This window comes from Lissotriton vulgaris, chromosome 1_2, assembly GCF_964263255.1.
Source record: "Lissotriton vulgaris chromosome 1_2, aLisVul1.2, whole genome shotgun sequence".
Taxonomy (NCBI): Eukaryota; Metazoa; Chordata; class Amphibia; order Caudata; family Salamandridae; genus Lissotriton; species Lissotriton vulgaris.
The window spans coordinates 213,716,158-213,739,847 of NC_141686.1; the positions used below are offsets into that span (position 1 = coordinate 213,716,158).

The window sequence follows — 23,690 nt, forward strand, 5'->3', positions numbered from 1 at the left end:
GGATTATGCCAACATTCTTTACCTGGGCCTGCCAGAGTATCTGCTGCAGAGGCTTCAAGTTGCACAGAACGCGGCGGCCAGGGCCATCTTTGGCCTAAGTAGACGCACCAGCGCCTCGGGGTTGTTGGTGACGTTACACTGGCTACCCATCCGCAAACGGATCGTCTTTAAGGCTCTGACCTTGGCCTACAAAGCGCTTCATGCTGTGGGAGCTAAACATCTCCAAAAGAGACGGACCTTTTACCACCCGACTCGCTCGTTGAGGTCAGAATCTCTACGTTTGGCGGCCGTTCCGCGTGTGAAGAGGGCTCGCCTCGGGGGCCGCTCTTTCAGCCTGTTGGCCCCACAGATGTGGAATTCATTACCGCTCCCTTTGCGGGGGGCGTCTACTCTCCTTGATTTTAGAAGAGGTCTCAAAACCTGGCTGTTTTCCCAATAGGTCTGCCAGTAGTTCCGCTTTTTTTTTTCTGTTTGCTTTCTAACCTCTTTTAGCTGTGTTGTGTTATTCTGAAATCTGTTCTCCTTACCTAAAGCGCCGGGACACTCTTTTTGAGTAACCGTTGCGCTATACAAAAGAATAAATAACATAACATAACATAACATAACATTAAGCCATGCAAAGTGGCTCAACACAGCTTTGAAAATATGGTGCAGGGTATTGCGCCACCGCAATGTCGCAAAAAGTGACGTTCTGGTGGCACAATACCTTTGTTTATATATGCCCAGACTGACTCAACAGTAGAGCATTTCAGGGTACACTAATGGGGAGGATTGATAATTGTTTTCTTTAAAATGCAGAGTCCACAGGGAAAGCAATACTTGAATAGAAGACACTTTGACTCCATTAATAGCAAAAGTAAAGATCTAAATTAGGAATTGACTTAATCGGAGAAGACTACTGCCATACTAGAAAAAAATAAAATGTAACATGGGGAGAGTGGAATAGACTTGCTATAAACACAAGTAAAGTATGTGGGAATAGTAGAACAACTTAGGGTATTTCACTCAAATAAGTTCATAGTTAGACTATCTAATAAGGGTGTCATCTTTTCCCATGTTGATACAGGCAGAAATTACCCACTCTCCAATTAAATAATTTTGGGCCAATGGTGTTCTTGCACTAAAAGATAAATGACACACTAGTATGTTACTAAAGACACCTATGCACATGTGATCTCAGACCCTAAATGGTTACACTGAGAGAACCTGTACTAAATAACCAGTGCACAGGCAGAGGAACTGGATGCCCCACTTACAGTACTGAAATAGAGAAATGCAATTGATCTCTGACCCTGTCTGGTAGTGATGTGAGAAGTGAGATGCTCCCAGAGGGTCATGGCAGGGAGAGGGATGCAGCGGTGCATTGAGCATAGCGGCACCGAAGGTTTATCCGCCGGAGTACATTGGAAACCTAGTCGAGTGTGACTTGCACTCTCCCGATGCTAACTGTCTGACTACCTACCAGCTCTACCTTTTTCCACTCTGACTCTCAGTGGCTACAGTCAACACTGAGGGAAGTCCACATTGTGGACTGCATGTTCCAGAATGCAAAGGCATGATGTAGTGTCCGGCCACACCCTTTTCCCTCCCAAACTGATTTTCAGGACCTCCTCTACCATTCATCACACGTTCCTGATGTTTCTTTTTGTAAAAACTGCACAAATATAGAGCAGCCCGACTTTTGTCTCTTCCAGGAGACATGGTTATTAGAGCCACTATACAAACAACGGTTGAAAACCTTTTTTTTAAAATGCAAATCCCTCAAAGCATGGGCGATCATCGGGAGGACTGGTTATATGGGCAAAAATCACCTCAGATACAAACATACATTTTTATAATATCGACTCTCATGACATACTCAGAAATAAAACGTTTATAAACTATCAAAAACCATTACATCTTTTTTAATATTCAAATTAAGCTGAAGAAAGCAGATACTGAATCCGAGATTGTTAGGTCCCTGAACAGCATTTTAAAAACTATTGATCCTGGTGTTACAATTATCGAAGGAGGGAAGCTTCAATTGTACCTATGAACCTCTAAAAGGGCTGGATGAAATTACTGAGGGAGAGGATCTGACAAGAGGAATTACTCAATTGGAAGCAGGTAACTATGTACCATGCACAACTGCAACCATGCAATTAGCATATTTTAAAATAGAGCATGGGCTAAGGGCTTATAGGTATAGGTATAGGTAGGTATAAGGATGGAAATACAAGTATACCTCCTCTATAAACATTTAGAAGGGGAACAGTCCGCTCAAGAATGCATTATATTTGGCACAGTATTACGACATGGAAAAGATCAACAGTTTTAAAATAGACAGGGAAAGAGAAGATAGTACTCACTATTCCTCGTGCCTAAAATGGACAGGAATTAAGAGAGGAGAAAAAATGGTTGGCTCATATTCCCTGATTAATCAACCAATGATAGAGAATAAACCAAAGATCACTAAAATGGCCCCATGCCATGAACAAAACAGATACTATGACTAACATGAGGGCACTTCTATGCAACATTAAGGGACTGACCTTAATCTTTCCTGGACAAACTTGCCACCAGGGACCTCGAGTGTTTTCCCCTCGCCGCCGCCGCACTTGCCATCTGTGCGCGGCCGCCGAGTAGGGTAGAACCACATTTCCCAGCATTCTCGCCAGCTGGAAGCTGAACGGGGCCACGCCCACAACGCGACTGGTGGCGCTAAAAGCGCGAGTGCTTAGCGGTGGAGTGGGGCACTTCTATGTAATATTAAGGGACTGACCTTAATCTTTCCTGGACAAACTTGCCACCTCGGACCTCGAGTGTTTTCCCCTCGCCGCCGCCGCACATGCCATCTGTGCGCGGCTGCCGAGTAGGGGAGAACCACATTTCCCAGCATTCTCGCCAGCTGGAAGCTGAACGGGGCCACGCCCACAACGCGACTGGTGGCGCTAAAAGCGTGAGTGCTTAGCGGTGGAGCGGGGCACTTCTATGCAACATTAAGGGACTGACCTTAATCTTTCCTGGACAAACTTGCCACCTGGGACCCCGAGTGTTTTCCCCTCGCCGCCGCCGCACTTGCCATCTGTGCGCGGCCGCCGAGTAGGGGAGAACCACATTTCCCAGCATTCTCGCCAGCTGGAAGCTGAACGGGCCACGCCCACAACGCGACTGGTGGCGCTAAAAGCGCGAGTGCTTACCCGCGTCGCGGGAGCGCCGGGCTAAGCCGGGCAAAGGGCGGGCCGTCTGTGGCCGTCCGAGGACGAAGAGGTCGGGTTGGGTGTACCCCCCTAACATCCCTGCCTGCTGAACAAGTAGGGCACTGTTGACTTGATTCATTGTATTATTGTGTTCCAAGGGTGTAGCTATACACATCCGCAGTGGGTTATTCACATTAAGAACTCATATAATCTAATTGATATAACACCCATATTTGCAAAATGTCTACGAGAGGTAGTAGAAGCAAGACTGCCGCGGGAGCAGCTTCAGTTCTAGGGCCAATAGATAGCTTTATTACAAGAACAAACGATGCTATCGATCTCAGTATCTCATTACTGCAACGAAGAGTATTGCGTGATTTGAACATTGCCAAACACTCTTCCCTAGGAAGCATTAAGCTAGCCACAACCCCAGGTAATTCTAGTAATACACACCCTGCTGCCACTCATGATACTCATGATACCCAAGATGACCTCCATATTCTAACAAATGAGGTCGATCTATCAGTGTCAGACTCCAGCACTAATTGTGACCTGAGTAGTGATCTAGAAAGATCTCCAGCTCTTAATGTGGGATTAACACCTGAGACTGTGGATGACACCCATGAGAAAGACGTCGCTAATACACGAGGGGGTGCAATTCCAAAACAAACTAAGCAACCGACTCCATCAGCGTCTCGCGTTTCTAAGAAGCGTAAACTTGCGAGAGGGCAAAAAAGTAAAGAGATAGCCAGCGAAATACATCAATCTTTGGGAGCTTCGGAGACAAACATGGGGGAGGAACACAGGGATAAGTATGAGACTATTATAGACAGCGATCACCTGATTGAACGAATTGGGGATCTTCTAAGCATCTATCTGTCACCAGTCGAAACCAGGCTTGCTCGACTAGAGAAACAAATTGAAGAATTAGTATCCCTAAACAGAAAAAAACCACCCACTGTTCCCCAAAATACTGCTGTAGCCCCCAATCCAAAAGCAAATACTAGTAAAACAACTATCCCTCAACCAAAAGTTATCCCCGGTTCAGTTCCCAATGGAGAAACAGAAGAGCACTACCAATAATCCACCTGTTGCGAATAAACCTGCACCAACTACTAGTTCCACTCCCACTACCAACACGAACACTCAATTTGCTAATAACCAGTCAGGGAAGACCCATACAGCACCTCAACATGGATCAGAAATACTTAGCCAACCTAACCATTTGGCTGCCACGACGCAGCAGCCTAAGATTCCGTACGAACATCCATACAGGTCAAGACAGATCCCTTCGCGCATTACTCTCCCCCCTGAATGTGGAGCTTACGTACTTGTACTAGTAAATGTACCGACACTTAAATAAGAGCAGAGTGAAACCACTTCCTCTTTAAAAAATAAGATCCTACACTGGTTGACCCTGAACTGCAATTTTCCAATGGAATGCGCAGGGGAAATTATTCATACTCAAAGAGTAGGCTGGATAGGCCCGCTACGGAAAAGGTTTGAGGGGGACTGCGTAACAATTAATTTTAGGAACCCTCAATGGGCCGAAAAGACACGAGCTAAGGCCCCTCCACCCTCTACATGGGAATTCAACACAACCTTTCTTCCATTGGGTTAATTCTATAGGCATTTGTTAACTACAAATTCAAATATGCCACCCAATCTCACGAACGTATATCAAGAAAGGCACTTTCCTTCTGAAACGCATACTCCTTTTTTCCATCAAAATCCCAAGTTTGTCTATCCAACAGGCTCGGTGCAATGGCATCAGAGCCAAACACACATACCTCCATCTATTCATCCCTATCTCTCTGTAACTCCATATCAAGAGAATAGGGATAATCGATGGAGACAAGCTGCTCTGGTACCAGCTAGCTCCTACAGTGTTCCTACCTATAACAGATTTAACGTTTTTTCTGGGCTGGATTTTAATGACTGACTTGCCAGTCCTCAAACTAACTGGGATACCCCACAATCTTTTAAAATAGGGGAGACTCCAACAATTACAACTTCTGATAATTTGGTAAATCAGCTTATATCTACCCCTGGTAAATGTAACCATTCCACAATAAAACACCATGAGACAGATGATTTGATGACTGTACCACCGGCTCCAATTAATCCGGGAGCAGTAGATCATATAGTCGAAACAGCTATTGCTGTTGACCCTACTTCGACTACCCTACTAGTACACTTTACATTTTGGAATATTGCAGGTTTGTCTGCTAAAAAGACAAATCCCAGCTTCCTGAGTCAGATTAACATGAGCGGTATTATCTGCCTTCAGGAGACCTGGGCTAACAGGCCAACACATATAGCGGGTTTTAAGACATTCTGGTCACCTGCAAAGAAATCAATCTCTGGTAGAAATAGTGGTGGCCTAGTCACCTATATTATAAACACTTTACTTGTCGATGGCATACTTCCTTTAACACCTTGGCTGCTAGGTGTTTTCCCCTCCTGTGCTGACTTTTCATTATTTCCATTGTTTCATGACGAGCTCAGCTCGTCACCAGCACAGCTCAACCGTGCATCATGACGAGCTGAGCTCGTCATGAGCATGGAAAGGGTTAAGACTAGAAAAGAACTTTCAGATCATTGTCTTAAAGAGTACTAAACAAAAATTATATATAGTAGTAAACTTTTATAATAATCTGTGTCAGGCTGACTTGATCACTCTTCTCTCAGAGATTTCTGTAGTACTACAAGAACAACGTCTAAAATGTATTAAAAAGTCGTGTACAATAATTTGGGGGGGGAGATTTCAATCTCCACCTATGTAGGAATAATAATAATGATAAGTATGGTATCAGTGATGAGGATGATAATAATGTAGCACACTTCACACATTCTAATGAAGGAGAGAAAATTAGCGAGGTCATGACAGAATTAGAGCTAAGCTTCGCTAATGAAATAAAGATCCCATCAGTGCCTTTCCTGCCCACATTTAATGGCAGAGGTCTAACAAGTCTGATAGACTACATATTAATTTCAGTCTCTATGGGATCTACCATAGAATCATTTTAGGTTGCTAAAAATCCTTTGAGTGACCACTTTCCAAACACTATGGTCCTATCTGAAACAAAAATACACAAACCACATGATATCATGACTAACTTACACCAACGTGAGTTAGTACTTGGCTCTCTGAACGGTTACACATTGAAATGGGGTAGTATTGATAAGGAAGCAACAACTAGAAAAATAGTTAAATATAATCAAGCTGACATCATAAATTGTCTTGACCCTAAGTTACAACCTAAGGAAGTTTTGAGAAGTGGTAAGTGTGATCTCCACATAAAATTACATCAGTTTTCCAAGATTAATATCCATTCTTTCCAGATCGTGATATGGAGGACAGAGACATTTTTGTTTGCAGTGAAGTTTCTTTATTTTTATTCATAGAACAAGGACAGCCGACACGTGTTTCGCCCCCTCTTGGCGATTTGCGCCGGGGCTTTCTCAAGGCTAAGTAGGTTAAATCACGTAGACAGTTGTCGTTTCCAAATATTTACAGTGTCCCAAATACGGAAATGTAATTCTTCAAAGGTAAAACATTTTTTGTTAGGCTAATGCCCCTGATCCTAGAGTCCTTCCGACATGGTGGTTCTTGGGTTGAATCCTCGCGCTTCTCACAGGCACGGGACCAAAGACCAACTCGCTCTTGAAGTTATCACTTCCGGGTCGTTCTCTTTAACTACCGGGTTCCGTATTTGGGACACTGTAAATATTTGGAAACGACAACTGTCTACGTGATTTAACCTACTTAGCCTTGAGAAAGCCCCGGCGCAAATCGCCAAGAGGGGGCGAAACACGTGTCGGCTGTCCTTGTTCTATGAATAAAAATAAAGAAACTTCACTGCAAACAAAAATGTCTCTGTCCTCCATATCATGATCTGGAAAGAATGGATATTAATCTTGGAAAACTGATGTAATTTTATGTGGAGATCACACTTACCACTTCTCAAAACTGTCTCCTTATTTTGAAGCCCAAGAGGTCCAGAGCTTCGAGTGTGTCTCCACCCACCTATCAATACTACTTATTCAAGTGTTGTTCAAAGCCTTAAAATCCCTGGACCTTTGCTACCCCATCCACAACCTAAGGAAGTCATAATGAGTTTTCTGGCTGTTATAAAAAAATATTCAAAAAGAATTAACCAGGACGCACAAACAAAAGTCCCAAATGAAAAAAGGCTGGTTCAACTCAGCATGCACAAAGGCACACTCAAATGTAAAGGAAGCCCTAAACAGAGATCATAGGGACAGAGCTGAAGTTAGCAGATTCAGAAAGGAGTATGCGGTTGCCCTAAACAATAGGTAAAAAGAATTGAAAGCTGAACTGTGGGAACGCCTTAATCAAAGCTCAGAATTAAAAGATAGTGCTATGTTCTGGCAGGTAGTTCGCTCCCCTTTCCTAATAGATAAAGATGACTGTCCCTCTATTGATGTCGCCATAAGCGAACTGGAGTGGGTGAGACATTTTACAAAAGTTTTTAGTAAAGACGCCTCAGTAGATATGGATCAACCAGACCCCTTGATACAGGTCACTTATCCAATAAACCTCCAGTTTTCCCATGAAGAGGTCCAAAAAGCCTTAAAATTCTCAAAAACAGCCAAAGCTTCCGGTCCGGATGGCGTCCCTGTTGACATCTTCAAATACCATCCAGACCTTTGGTCTCCCTTGCTGACCAATGTCTTGAATGCCACTACTGAAGTGGGTTTACTAGATTCCTGGCGAACATCGACGTTGGTCCCCATATTTAAAAAAGGGGACCGAAATAGCCCGTCTTGCTATAGGCCTATCTCCCTCCTGGATTCGCTCGGGAAGATGGCAGGGCGGATACTTCTCGATCGACTCCAGCAGTGGGCCACTGACCATAGCATCATCTCAGATATACAATATGGTTTTCGTGAGGGGCTAGGAATAGTAGACCAGGCTTTAAATCTGTCCCTATTGACGGGTAAATACGTGGAGGCTAAGGGGTCCACGCTCCACATGATGTACGTTGACCTCTCTGCAGCGTTTGATTGCGTGGCACACTCAACGCTGTGGAGCATTATTCTGAAAATGGGGGTTGCTCCCCCAATTGTGGACTTCCTCCGAGAACTGTATACAGGCACTACAGGCAGGGGTGAAGGTGATCTCACGGATACTTTCAGGGTGGAAAAGGGGGTCAGACAGGGATGTGTATGGCCCCCTTTTTATTCACCCTGTATACTAACGGCTTAGAGACCGCCATGCTTCAAAGCAGTAAAGACCTTCCTCTAATTGCTCGTCGGCAGATACCAGCGCTTTTATATGCCGACGATGCTGTCATTTTAGCAAGAACACCGATTGAACTCCAGCAGGCATTAGATAGATACTGTGCCTTTATGGCAAGTTTAAATCTGAAATTAAATGCAAAGAAAACATATACTATGCATGCGGGGAAAAAAATGTAAAAAATCGAAGATTGTTTGTACAAGGTGAACCATTGGACAGGACTACAACCTACCCCTATCTAGGGATTGTTATAGATGAAAAATGTAAATGGAACCCAGCTATTAATGCAAGGAAACTTTCTTTCTTGCGAGAGACAGTTTCGTTAAAAATGTTTTCACAAAGACTGGGGCAGCGACCACCAAAAGAATTGTTAAAAATATATAATGCGAAATGTGTAAGCACGACCACATATGGGGCGGGGATATTGGGCTTTGCGAATGTGGACTCAATACAAAAAGTTGAGAATTCCTTTTTGAGATACCTGCTTGCGGTACCTAAAAGCTGTTCCACGTATGCCTATCACACAGAGCTGGGTATTGATTACATAGCAGATATTATAAAATTACAACCAGTAATGTTGTGGCGATGAACATGGGTCACTGAACAATGTCAACTAACTAGAGCGATCATTCAAGATATTTTGACACTTGATCGGTGTAGGAAAATCAAATGGCTATGCTATGTCAAAGTGCTACTAACAGATTTGGGCTATAGGAAGTTTTTTGACCATCCATCAACGATAAATGAAATCTCCAAGAAGGACCTAAAAAAGAGTGTCTTGTACACTTGCGCCAGCTAAGATTACTATCTGAGATTCATAAACCATCTGTTCAACACTCTTTATTAGCGCAGACTGTGTTTTCCGTTGAACCCTATTTGATGTTTAGCTTAACGCAATATGAAAAAATGCTGGTTACCCGTTTTAGATTTGACATATTTCATCTACTGGTCGCATTCCCAATTGAAAATGTTTGGTCATCTACACTTTCCATGTGTCCGTGTGACTCGGTGTCCCCACAAACAACTATACATATAATGCTATTTTGTAAATTTTTTATTGAACCGCGCAAACGCTGGATACTGCCCATTTTGAAAATCTGGGGGCTCCGACAGTGTCGTCCTGCATACCTGGCACTTCAGTATCTTGAAAATGAAAATTATGCCAAAGCAATTGTATGTTTTCTTAAATTTTGTATCCGTCATCGTGCGAACCTTTGATTATGTACTATATATAAGCCCTGCTTAAACGAAAGATTGCTAGATAAATGGAAAACTGTACGTTATGGTATGACTGAAAAATATATAAACTGAGACGTCTTCTTTTAACCGCTTTTTAACAACTGTATTTTTAACTGGTTTTAATCCTTGTAAACTTTGTAATTTGCTTATTGTGAACTTTTATGGTGTTTTTTTAAACTACAGAATAAAGTTATTATTGAATTGAATTGACTAACATCTACAAAAAAAATTCTGAGGAACTTGAGGAATTGTACAAAAGCAGCTCTACACCAGCCTTGGTTACTACCATCCATTAAAATCTTATTTCAGAGCTAAGACCAAGAAGCGAGGAGAATAGACCCATTTAACCCATGGTATTCAGACAAATGCAAAGAAGAAAAAACATTTCTCCTTAATAGTTTTAAGAGGTGGAACACACTTTTGGTAAGAGAAGTAAGAGCCAGTTACAAAAAAGAATGACTGAATGCACAAAACCCATTTGAGGATACACATTAGTGCAATCTACTACAAGCAGCTAAATCGAAGGATTCCGTTTTATTGTGGAAAATAGTAGCCCATGAAAATAAGGATCTAGTCTCCCACATGTAGCACTATGTTGACCCAGGCACTTTACTAATCTTTATGCAGCCTCCGCCCACCTACAGCATGATGAACAAATATCTCTGGATATCAGAAATGACAGAAATGATGAACAGGTATTCTACTTTAGCTTGCCAGATACAGAGCGGGCTATTCGGGAAACAAAACTAGGGAAAGCGCCTGGGTTGACCAAGGAAGTATGGATCCCCTATGTGAATATAGTAAGCAATGCAGTTGCATCTGGGGCATGGGTCCCTCCAATGTGGAATAGGTCTGAAATAGTACCAATCCACAAAAAAGGAAATAAGTGTGAGCTTGGGAATTATAGGCCAATGAGCCTTATAGAACTGATGCAAAAAATGAATGCCCGCCAAATTCTGGATAGATTGAATGACTGGATCCGTGAATATAATATACTTTCACCCTTTCAAGGATTCAGGTCTCGTACCGGTACCACTGAACATGCTTTTAGACTCATGTACATGCTATTAAAATATACAAAGCTTAAGGGGAGGCATATTTACATAGCATTCATAGATCTACAGGCGGCATTCGATTACGTCCCAAGAGAACTACTATGGACAACCCAGGGTGTCCCAGGAGAGATTCAAACCCAGATAATTAGGCTACACTAGCATAATTTTGCCAGGGTACGTTGAGGTCAACAAGGTAAACTTACAGAACATATCCCTATTAGGAGGGTAGTGAGACAGGGCTGTGTGATGGCACCAACCCTGTTCTCGCTCTACATTAATGTTGTCTGGGACAAATTAAAACAATGCGGCCATCGGTCCCCTAAGATCTGCGGTATCCCAGCCCCTACCTTTCATTTTACAGACACTATCATCTTGTTTTCCCAAACACCTAAAGGACTCCAACTTGACAGTTTCCATACCTACTGCACAAAGAAGGGATTCAAAATCAATATAAGTTAGACAAAATATATGACTGTGAATAGGTCATTCAAGAAAAATGTGAGAATGAGGGGGGGGTGGAATTGGAGCATGTGAACAACTTTAAATATTTGGACATAATAATAAATTTCAGATTATTATGGGAACCCCAGAACTTGGCCTACCCCTATACTGAAGTGAGCCACAATCATTACAAGCCAGCTCAAAGAAACATCTTAAATCAGTGTACTGGGAATATGTGGCAAATTCTCATTACCGCAATCCAAATTCAGGTCTATTAACAACTGGATTTCTTACTATGAAGCCAGTTTCCACTTTTGAAGATTTCCTAGATGAAATTCAACCTTATTTGGTGAAGATATTGTATATAAAATGTCACTATAGATATCTTCAAATTAGATCCTATACTTTCAAATGCCTATTCATGAGATTGAGAGCTGCACCTTATGCACTTTAGATCAGGTAGAAAACAATATGCATATTTTATTCTTTTGTACTGCCTATAATACATAAACGAGAAAATGGATACATCCATTATGTAAGAGCTTAGGCTACAGAAAATTTGAAGAAGCCCTGAGGGTACTTAAAAGTGATACAGCACCCCATATAATCTTCTCTCTCAGTAGGTATTTACTCGCAGTCAGTTTTTTGCGCAAGAAGATAGGGCTGAAATTATAACCTCTGCTATAGAGTGGTTTATAAGGCAGATTGTGGCCTAGGATGTACATTTTATATAACTTCTGATGCAAGCTCGCTGCTCTGCCTACAAAACAATGTAGTGTATTTTTACTCGTTTATGCGCTACTTTAATGGCCTATGGCAAGAATAACGTATTTTTGTTCTACTGAACCAATTGAGAAGTCAACAGACTCTGACTCCTGCCAACTGCAGAGAGGAACTCATCAGAGATGCCCCCCTTTCCTTTCTTCTTTGGCATAGTGATGAAGCTGTTGAATATGATAATGCACAGGGAGGGAGCAGCAGAATGATAAGACTTGATGATTATCATCCCTCTTCACCCGATTTGGCGCCGACAGTGGCACAAAGTAACAGCAGAAGAGCTACAGAGGGTGTGGAAGAAACCCACCTTTTTAGCAACAGATAATGTGGAGCTCGCTTTATCTAAGTTTAACAACTCCCTCGTAGAGGCAATTAATGTGTTGGCCCCTCTGAAGTTACATAAGCAATACCCCACCTCCAAGCAAGAGGTGTGGTACACAGAGTCACTTAGAACAGAGAAACAGGGGTGCAGGAAATTAGAGAAAATCTGGAGGAAACACGTACTGAGGAAAGTAAGAAAGCACACTTAGATGCTCAGTCCAGCTATTATAAAAACATTAGACTGGCAAGGAAGAACTGTCTTGCCCAGCAGCTTGCGGAGGCTGGCAATTCTTCCAAAGAACTGTATAAAATCTTACATGCCTTTGTAAAACCGATCGCTTGTGAGAGTCCTGATGACTTTTCTCAGTCTCTCTGTGATGATATCTCTCTATTTTTTTAGAACAAAATAGAGATCATCTATGACAAAATCACGAAGGGCTCCAGTCAAAGGAATAATACCTCCATCCCCACTCAAATATCCATACATGATGGCAACTCACTAATGATGTTCCCGCAGTCAATGACTCTGATTTTGCCTCTCTGATCAGTTATATTAAAACGGGGTCCCCTGATGACTTTCTGCCCGCTAAAATGGTTGCCTCCTTGAGCACTCTGCTTGGACCTGAGATTCAATCTGTAATAAATCTCTCCCTCAAGGAGGGACAGGTGCCTCTGGAGTAGAAGAAAGCGGTGGTGAATCCCATTCGGAAGAACACAGCGCTGCCATGGACAGACCTCTCTAACCTCCGACCCATCTCCCTCCTGCCATACCTTAGCAAGATGACAGAGAAACATGTGAACACCCATTTGTTTAAATACATCAAGGCAGCGGAAGGTCTGGACTTTTCACAATCTGGGTTTAGACCTAATCACAGCACCGAATCCGCCCTCCTCTCCGTGACTGATAACATCAGGACGGAACTAGATGGAGGGGGCTCTATGATTCTGGTGCTGTTAGATTTATCCGCTGCCTTTGACACAGTGTCACATGAGATTCTTCTCGGCCATCAAAGGGAGGTGGGTATAGGAGGCGCTGCCTTGTCCTGGTTGGAGAGTTTTCTCTCAGGCTGGTCACAAGGTGTCAGATTGGGCTCCCTTCATTCCATCTCTAGGGAGCTCACCAAGGGAGTGCCACAAGGCTCATGTCTAAGCCCTACACTTTTTAATGTGTATGTGGCCCCCTTGGCTGACAATGTGAGAGTATATGGGTTCACCCCGGTGTCGTATGCCGACGACACCCAGCTTCTGTTCCCCTTTCAGTCCCTCACACCTGCAATAAAAAAATCTTTTGCTGATGGTATGAGGGCGGTATCTGATTGGATGGCCTTAAACTGCCTCCAATGGAACGTAGGCAAAACTGAGGTTATGTTGTTCGGGGAGGCCCCTCTCCTGTGGTCTCCAGAATGGTGGCCCCTGGACCTAGGACCAGTACCAAGTCCTAAGCAGATAGTAAAGAACCTTGGTGTGCGGTTAGATCAGGCATTATTGCTTAAAGAACATGTTAATCAGGTAACTGGATCCTGCTTCCGTGTTATCGGACTCTTAAGGCGTGTATTCCCATTCCTGCCCGACAGCCACAGAAAGACACTTGTCCAGACTCTTGTAGTCAGTAGGTTGGACTACTGTAATGGCCTTCTCATCTCGGCCAATGAGGAACAACTTAATAGACTACAAGTGACCCAGAACACCGCGGCAAGATTGGTCCTTAACGCTCTGCCCAGGTCCACCTCACGTCACCTGCTGGCTAAACTGCACTGGTTGCCTGTTCGGCAACGGGTTAAGTTTAAAGTTTGCTGTATAATACACAAGTGCCTCTTTGGTTCAGGCCCTAAATACCTGGTTGAAAAAATCAACCTCTATACTCCTGATTGTTCCCTGCGTTCGAGCAACCAATTGCTGCTCCAGGTCCCCAGGATTAAGAGGGCTAGGCAGGGAGGTTGAGCCCTGTCCTATAAGGGCCCAACACTCTGGAACTCACTCCCTCTCTCACTGAGACAAAATATCAATTTCAGATCTTTAGGAAATCCCTTAAAACATACTTAATCTCAATTTCCTAAGCACATCACAGTCTATAATCCTGATTGGGCATCCCTAAGCAGTAGCACAAGCGCGGGGATACCCCTTCGGGGGTCGAGTCCTGCGCTATATAAGAATATAAAATAAAATAAAAAATAAAAATGGTTATACATATTCAATATATTTGTATGCTTATTAGGCACCTATTTATGTTACAGATGCACTCACATATATTAGGGATGGATTCAAATACTTAAATGTGGTGACCTGTCAGGCCTACAAGTCCACCAGAGTACACCTTGCCTGCTTCAAATTTGAACATCCAATGAATTACAATCTGATTGTTCTCCTGATGCTCCACTTCAGTGAGAGGTGACAATGTTCAGGTATTTGGGCATTAAAATATATCATGATGTATCCAGTTCCATAAAGGTAGATCGGGCTTTGCATCAAAACCATGTGCGTTTAAGCTGATCTGCCCACGTACCAGCCCAGTAATGCTCTCTTGATGCAAAGCAATACAATGGCATGCAAAGTGATGCTGAGAAATGGGAACGTTTCCAGAATTAAACACTTTTTGCACTGGAAAGTATATACGGTAAACAACTTTGTATCACTTCACTCTGATGCAGGAGTTTAGTTAATCTGGGTCATAGCTGTCAAGCAACAGAACGCTAACATGCGCCAATGTCAACCTCAGTAAAAACATATTGACCAATAAAAACAACTTGCATTTGTGAATCTGTGATACCAGCTGTAAATGATTTTGACTGAATAATCCAACAAAGAAATGTTGAATGAAACAATACTGTGACCCCCGATTACAAGGTTGTTGGGGATACAGCTCAGCCTGATCACAAGATATATGCTGTTAATAGATACACAATTACCAGGTTCAGTGACACCTGACCTGGCTTTTCCTAGTGAGTGTCAGCACCCAGTAAACCTGGTTAAGGCAAAGGTCTGCTGGACAAACAGCTTGAGGCAACAGCACTGCCCAACCCCAACTGCTAGTAAATGCGTGCAGACAGCAGCACTTAACACCTGTCATTTCCAAACCTCTCCGGCTCACAGTTTACCAGAAAGATTTTAAAGTACTCGTGTGTGAGCCATAGGACTATCTTTTCTTGCTCCACACTTGAAGCCCCAAGGACCAGATGTACGACCGTTTTTAGCAGTAGCAAACAGGAAATCTGACTGTTTTTACGATTTCTAAAAAGGTTTATAGCATGTAGCAAACCTATAGGCTTAGCAAATCGCTACTAGGGAGAGCCTTGAAAAGAGCATCCCTTCCTAATAGCCAGTCGCAGGGGGATGTAAGACTGTTTTGCAACTGGAAATTCGGTCGCAAAACAATTGCATATACCACCAATTTCAAATTAGTGATAAGCCAGTCGCAAACAGGAAGTGGTCCCCAGGGGACCCCTTCCACTTTGTGATTGCCAGTGAAAATGTTTTAAGAGTAAGCAGTGGTCTCACTTTTAAATGCATCCCAATTTCCTTTGATGAAAACAGGCTGCATTCCAACCAAAAAAAAAAAAAAAACTACTTTATTAAAAAAGCAGTCTCAGACATGGTGGTCTGCTGACCCCAGCAGGTCAACATACTTGTGAGTTCTGGCCATTCCCAATGAATGAATGAATGATGATACTTGTAAAGCGCACTGTTACCCCATCTCGGGGTGTCCTGGCGCTGAAGACCGCTGGGGAACCCGTCCTGGCTTTCCCTGTGAGAGGGTCCCTTCTGGGTATCTCCAAGGTGAAACCAGGCATCCCCGGCGTCTGTGGGGGCCATTGTAGAGATGAGGCAAGCTTAATGCCCAGAGTTGCCGAGTGTGTTCCCTGGTTAGAGTAGGCACCGAGGCGAGAATTATTGAGTCTGTTGACCCAGGTCCACGACCCTGCTGCGTCGGGAATTGAACCCTGGTCCCGGACCGTTCTCTGCTTCCGGGTCTGCCGCCTCTAACCAGTGAGCCACACCACTCCACAGGGATCCCAAAATGCGACTTGCCTCATAAATATTAATGAGGCAGTTCCTTTGCGACCCATTTGGGAATCACAAACGGTGTCACAGACACTGTTGGACATCAGTGTTTGAGACTCGCAATTTGCAAGTCGCAAAAAAGTGCTGATATCTAGTCGCAAATACTGAGAGCCATACATCTGGCCCTGAATTCCTTATATCGATAATATCAGAACTACAAAATGTTGCTATTTTAGAATGAGTGGCCGAGGAATCTTAGACCATAAACCTAATCTCACTAATGCTGTCCAAAACCACAGGATTGTCTTCGACTACCAATCCTACAACCAAAACTGAAGGCCTGGCTCTTTCACTCTCTGCCCCACATATATCCTGCTCTCACTCAACAACGAAAAGACCGGACGTATAGTAATAATGATCTTTTTAACATTTAAAAGAAGTACCTTTGGAGTCAATAGAAAAGACATGCTTTTCTTTGGACATTTTTATATGGGAAACTGACAAAACATTTATGAATATTTAGAAAGTTGAGATTGTATCATCAGAGGATACTTGTTACCTGAATTTCTGCTGTGTTGCCAGAGCAACAGACTGACTTGCATCCAAAGACTGAGGTGGAAAATGCCAGGCAGAACTCCAGTGCTGTGAGAATGAGCATCACGGAAACAATGCCTTGTCGGATACCCTGAAATGTAATAGAAAAATAGACTTAAGCCAGAAAAAACACAAATGTACTCACATCACCTTTGGGTATCATACCCCATGTTAGTGGGATGTTTTTTTTCAACACATGAAATGCATCTGGTATGTAATTATGAAGCCTTGGGTTGTCTTTGCGTCACCCAGGTCCGCTCAAGGACAATGCAAAGGCTTCAGCAATATTTTCAAAGCCCCTCGAAGCCTGATTTGTGTAGCATTGCATAACTTTGTAAACAAATGTAACTCAAAGCATTGGCTTGCGCTCCGTTGAGTTACATTTCAGCTTGGGTGAAGGATGGGCATTCCCATGCAGCCACCCATGGATGTATTCTCAGATTTAGAAAGACCTGTAAACCCTGGGAATGCATCAAAATGCTACTCCTTCAGAAGTTAGGTGTAATGAGGAGAAATACGCCTTGAGTTATTGTTTAGGCAGGAAGGTGATCCTTCTTGAACAAAAGCAATCCTGCCTGTAATGCAGGCACCCATGCAACATGGCACAAAGGTGCCTGCATTAGTCCTTTGTTGCACACAGTCCTCCAGCGCTAGGAGGCAACAAAAATGATCCATATCTTACTAGATGGCACAAACCCCTGATTAATTGATATATAGTACATTTTTATCTTACTGAATAACTGGGCAAATACATATAAATAGGGTATCCCATATATAGTGAAATTTCCTGTCACACTGATGAGTTTATATACTTGTGGTCTTAAGTTACAATTTATGTAACGTGGTCACCGGAACAGATATTAAACCTATACAAAGCTGTATCCTGCGCTAAAGCGGCATATGGAGCAGAAGTGTGGGGCTGCAAAATTAACCATATACAGCAGATACAAGCTGAGGAAAATAAATTCTTTAAAAGATTACTCAAGGTCCCTCAGAGCACACCCGCACACATAACCCACTTGGAACTAGGAGAACCCGATATCGAGGACAAAATTAAGATTCAACCACTTATGGCCTGGATCAGGATATGGACAAACCCAGGGGCCTGCTTTAGCAGACAGATTATTACGGATTGTCTGAGCCGGGACAAATGGGAACAAATCACATGGCTAAAATACGTAAAGGATACCTTGGATTGTATTGGCTGTAAAGATCTGTTCACTGACCCAGAGCAGATGACCGCACAGAATAAAACACTACTTAAAAACTCATTCAATGCATGGTCAACAGCAAGGAGGGCGATCACTGAAAATAAAAAACCCTCGGTGGTGGCACATGGGTCAGTGGTATCTACAAACTTCAAAATAGAACCATACCTAGCGGTACTGTATAATGCGCAGGAAAGATTTTATATGACCAGGTTCCGCTTGAATTTACTACACCATCTATTGGCAGTTCCTGCAGGTTTTACATCTACTGTAGAGGCGAAGGGTTCCTGCGGCTGCGACTCTAGGTCTCCGCAGGACACCCTTCACTTTGTTTTATTATGCTCTCTCTACTCAGAGCCAAGAAAGAAGTTTTTAGTTAGGATTCTGAAAAACCAAAAACTGAAGCACGCTAAAGCAGCCCTTCTATTTCTGCAAAAAGCATCAGATCCACATACTCTGCTAAGCGTTATAAGCTTCATTAAAGTTGCTATGAGATTGAGGAACACCAGGGAAACAACCGTATACCCCACTTGAACGCAGTTTGAAACCCCCACTGACTGATGATGGCGTACTGTTTTTTATATATGAATCTTTTTTTTAACTAAAAATTTTCTTAAAATCTTTTTTAAATGTTTTTTAACTGTGCTTTTTAAAACTGTATGTATGTATTCTCTATGCACTTTAATGGTATCTTTGTAAGTACCGAATAAAGAATTTTGACTTGACTACTACCATGGAACTGAAGAGTCAAAAGAAGTTTACTAAAAGGGAATTACAGCACCTAAGTAGGGACTTTTCATATTTTACCTACAATTACACCAAACAGAACACCATCATCCCACATGTACTGCACAGCGCCTTGTTGCTTAACATATGGTACCAGCACATGACCACAGTTGCAGCCAGTTCATGTTATATCTGTTTATTATCCCCACATGGGGTAGGGGCAGACAAGCCTTATTTGTCCCAAGAAGTACCCCAGGAGAAAGCAAAATGCCTAATGCACCTCTACCTATGTAGAATAACCCCTTCAGTGCTGATGACAAAGCCAGCTCGTCAAGGGCGTTACCTGCGCTACGTAACACGCGATTTTCGAATTTTCAGCGCGCAGCGGGAAAACCGCTAGCGCGCATGCGGTTAAGGGACAAGATCCAACCTAACAAGTTAGAACCACACAGGACACCAACCCAACAGCTCTATTTATCCTAACTGAACCCACTGATATTCAAATGGAGCTGGGCAGCATGCGTAGGAAGGGCCACATAGAGAAAGATATCACATGGCCCTGAGATTTCCCAGAGAAAAGATTTTTGGAGGTGGCAAAATCCCCAACTCAGTTCAGTTCAGTTCAGAAAAGCTTTATTCGATTTTTAAGAACAAAATCATAAAAGCATACATTATAAAGTGCCATAAACATTGCATGGATTATACAAATTTCAAGATTCACCAAGATAAAAACAATTATTGTTATGCTGGTCTAATTTTCTGCTCAGATACATTAAAGAAAAACATTGTATTTCAGTTAAAAACAATCTTAAAAGGAATTAATTCATCAGGGTTATTTCATTGAAGTCCGAAACCTAATGACAAGTTTTAAAAAGCTAGATACTGCATGAATTACAGAATCACTTTCTAGCTGTTGCAATCTGATAAATGCTAATTTACAAGTGCGAATACCCCACTCCTTTAAAATAGGTTTCAGGAAAGCCCTCCTTGGTGTCTGATGGAATTTACAAAAGAACACGCAATGAATGTTTGATTGAAGGGAGGTGTCGTCACATGGGCATATTAAATCTTCCATTGACCAATTATTACAGTGTGGGAAAGTAATCAGACGGAAAAAGGTGCCAAACCTAAAACGGGAAAGTAACATTCGAGCATAGCAACTTGGATTAGACTTAAGGTACAGTTGGAGCCCTTCACAGTGGTGATTTATGATATCTGATAACTGTGGACTTGGTTTTTCCAGGTCCCACCTCTTATTGCTTAGGTGGTCCAAGACCATCTTTCTTATTAATTTTCTAGACACCAATTCCATACTCAGTGGACTTGTATAAAATTCCAAGTGCCCGATCTCAACCATCATATTTTTCACGTAGGTCATCCATTTAATGTTACCTACCCCGTCAAGTTTAAGGCAATCGGTGATTAAGTCTCTGTTTACTGAAGGCTCAGGGGTAACCCAAACTTTGTGCAATAATGGTATGGGCGCAGTTTTTATGATATCAGAGATATAAGGCAAACCCAATTTAATGTGTGCAGCATAAGTAGGTGTTGATTTGGGTATGGCCAGTAGGTGACGAATGTACTGATTCTCACAATATGGAATCGATTTTACGTTTTCCGTCCCCCAGAGACCTGAGCCATATGCAGCTGTTGAAACGCATTTTGCATTGTAAATATGGATCAGCTCTCTCACTGGTCTACCTCCTAGTTTTGCCTCAAAATTGTTCAAAGAGCCTATGGTCCTAGAAAAGGCTAACTAACTAGCGGACACAGCTGGCAGCCAACTTCCTTTCCTGTCAAAATTTATGCCTAGGTAAGAGAATCTTTCTGTGGACTCGATTCTCCTACCATCAAGAAAGATGGGGCAAGGTGTCCTTTTAGACCCAGGGCCACATGACATGGTATATGTTTTTGATGTGTTGACTTTTAGTCCTCTATCTCTCATATAATTAGCAAATTTCAGGACAGCCTTCTGTAGGCCAACCCTGGTACGAGACATGATAGCGGCGTCATCAGCGTATAAGAGTATTGGCACGGATGTTTCCATTATAGTCGGATAATCGTGCTGTGACTACCTGAGATGTTGACCGATGGAATTAATGTATAGGGTGAAGAGAAGGGGTGCTAATATGCACCACTGTCTCACACCCCTCTTCATAGGGAATTTTTCTGAGCACTCACCCTGTCTACCATAGCGTACCCTGGCGCCTACGTCCCTGTAGAGTTGTTTTATAAACTGGAGAATTCGGCTGTTCAAACCCAATCCCTAACTCAGTGCACAAACATGTCTGCTCCAGAATCCATCTGTGGACTGAGGGTGACTCTTAGTGTAACCGGGGTGGTCTTCTTAAACAACAAATAGTCCATGGACATGGAATTCCTCTGTAGGGCCATCAATCTTGGAAATAAAAAGGGGAATAGGTTGCATGGGTAAGTGTTGAAGGAAAGTATGACCATTCCGGGTCTGGAAATAGGGTACACCGGGGTGGGTGGTTACACTTGGTCAGAAGGGAAAGGACTATCCATTATTGCACAGAAACTAACACTGTATTCTTTGTTTCAGAGGAAAAGGAACGCTTCCAGTGGGCACGAATTTCTAACTGCTGAGTGATATTATACATTCCAGACATGCAATGTGGACCACCATGCTGATGGACTATTATTGTCAGTGCGGCGAGTACGCCTACACTCAGCTTGTTCCCGGATGGAGGTGATTGTGTTTCCTGGTCACCATTAAGCATGGGCGGATTTTGCGAATCTGGCGTTCGCGAATTTGTGTATTTGCGAACTCGCAATCCGCAAAATCCGCGAATTCTCGCAAATTTGCGGATTTTTTATTTGTGTTCGCAAGGGTTTCTGCCAATTTGCGAGGGTTTTGTACCAGTTCGCAATTGCGAACTTACTTGTCGGCTCGCAACGGTCGCGACTATGTTGTTTCTATGTCTGGTTCATCATCACAGGTTCCCAGCACCCTCTGTTTCACCACTGCCACCCTCTGTTTTGCCCATGCCACTCTCTGGTACATCAATGCCACCCTCTGGTTCATCATCACTGTAGATTATGAGGGGGAAAAGCAAGCACACCTGCCCTGCTTCAACTGACATGAATTAATTTGGGGTTGATTTATTAATGTGTCACTGTTTTAAAATTCCAGTCTGGCACCTGCTTCCTTATCTGTAATTTGCTTTCTTTTGCAGTGCAATTTTTTTCCCAGGACCTTTGTGGCCTACTTGTAGCTGTTCTATGAGTCTGCTGGGAGGGTTAGAGCAGGGTCATAGAATTGTTATAACTAGCAACTGAACTCTGGAGGGGCCCCAGTCAGGAAGCACTACAGGGAATGGTTACTATTACTAATGATGAGTTTGAACTTTTGCACCTGCTGAGTGCTTTCAGTTTTGCAAAACTCGTTTTTCTGCAGAACAGCAACTGTAATGCCCCAAACAAACGTAGGCAACTGAACTCTGGAGGGGCCCCTCAAGAAGTACTACAGGGAATGGTTACTAATGATGAGTGAACTTTTGCACCTGCTGAGTGCTTTCAGGTTTGCAAAACTCGTTTTTCTGCAGAACAGCAACTGTAATGCCCCAAACAAACTTACTTGTGAAAGTTGATTTCTAATCCAAAAGTGCTCCAAAGAAAGTCAAAAGGCCTCAAATCCAAAAAAGTGCAGGCAAATGTCAACCTGAGGATTTATTCTGATAAAAATCATCATTTTCAGAAGGTCTTTGCTGCTTGCTAGTGGATTTCTTGTGCAGAATTGCAAATTTTGTAATTTCACGAGTGCGAGATTGTTGCTGCCCGCCGCACCTACATGTTCGCAATTGCGAACTCTCGCGATGCGTCGCCAAACTCCTGAGGGATCCCGCAGCAAGATCCAAAATGGTGCAGCACTCGCAAAATATCGAGAAAAACAACTCTGCAAACGCTGAATGACGGTAAGTGAACGCCACACGCCGCAAAATTGTATCACCAAGAAAAAAAAATCAGCTGCGTGCAAATTTGCGGATTTTCAGTAAATTCGCGAGCGTTCGCGGATTGCGAATTTACCGAAAATCCGCAAAATCCACGAGCGGAACGGATTTTCTGCCCATGCTTAGTCACCATGAACCCCCCAACCTGGTCATTCCTGGAGAAGAGTGTTGTGAATAAAAGATGGGTAGTCAGGTAGTTTCTTGAAGCTTCTTTATTCAAGTAAGATAAACAGGAGGAAACCCCACCAGGAGCAGGATGGTAGCTGCTCAGCCCTCTCTCTTCAACTGTCATTCCCTACACACACCAGACACACTAACATTCTACTCATTCTGTCATCCAGCATTCAACATTCCACGCAGATGTCACATTCATACTGGCTGAGCAGCTAACAAGGAGATAACCCAAGGTACAACATATCTCCTTTCCTTCAATGGGAATAAAACACAATAATATACTACATAGCAATTTAAAAATAGCAAAAGATAAAACTTGCAATATATTTTGAAAATAAGACCAGAATACCAAAGATAAGAGAAAGGAAGACTAAGTAAAAGATAAGCAGCAAGGAAAGAGTGCAAAAGAGAAAATGAGAAAATATAGCAAGACACATCCCCTCCCCTTGGGAACGTTATAAAAATACAGAGATGGTAAAATGCAATAATACCAAAATGTGTATATAATAATCAAGTGCAGAGTAGGCATAGCACAAGTGAGTACAGATAGATAAAAAGGCAAACCTGATACTAAGCACAAAGATTACGTAGGGTGAAAACAGTGAAAAGAGTGTGCGCACACCCCGCACTGAAAACGTATAGAGACCAGCTCAACTACCCTACAGAAGAAAATAACATCTAGACTTAAAGTACCAGCAATTACAAGATCCACCCAATCAGGAGCTAATCTTGCTAAAACT

General features: G+C 42.8%; 1 protein-coding gene across 3 annotated transcripts in view; it reads right to left on the reverse strand.

The window, feature by feature from the left end:
• LOC147735024 (membrane-spanning 4-domains subfamily A member 4A-like) overlaps positions 1–23,690 on the reverse strand; it is a 246,371-nt gene that overhangs the window by 37,831 nt on the left and 184,850 nt on the right. For all 3 annotated transcript variants that reach the window (XM_086953112.1, XM_086953111.1, XM_086953113.1), the window contains one exon: positions 16,837–16,962. In XM_086953112.1, coding sequence (XP_086809238.1) covers positions 16,837–16,962 — 126 coding nt within the window. The remainder of the gene's footprint in view (positions 1–16,836; positions 16,963–23,690) is intronic.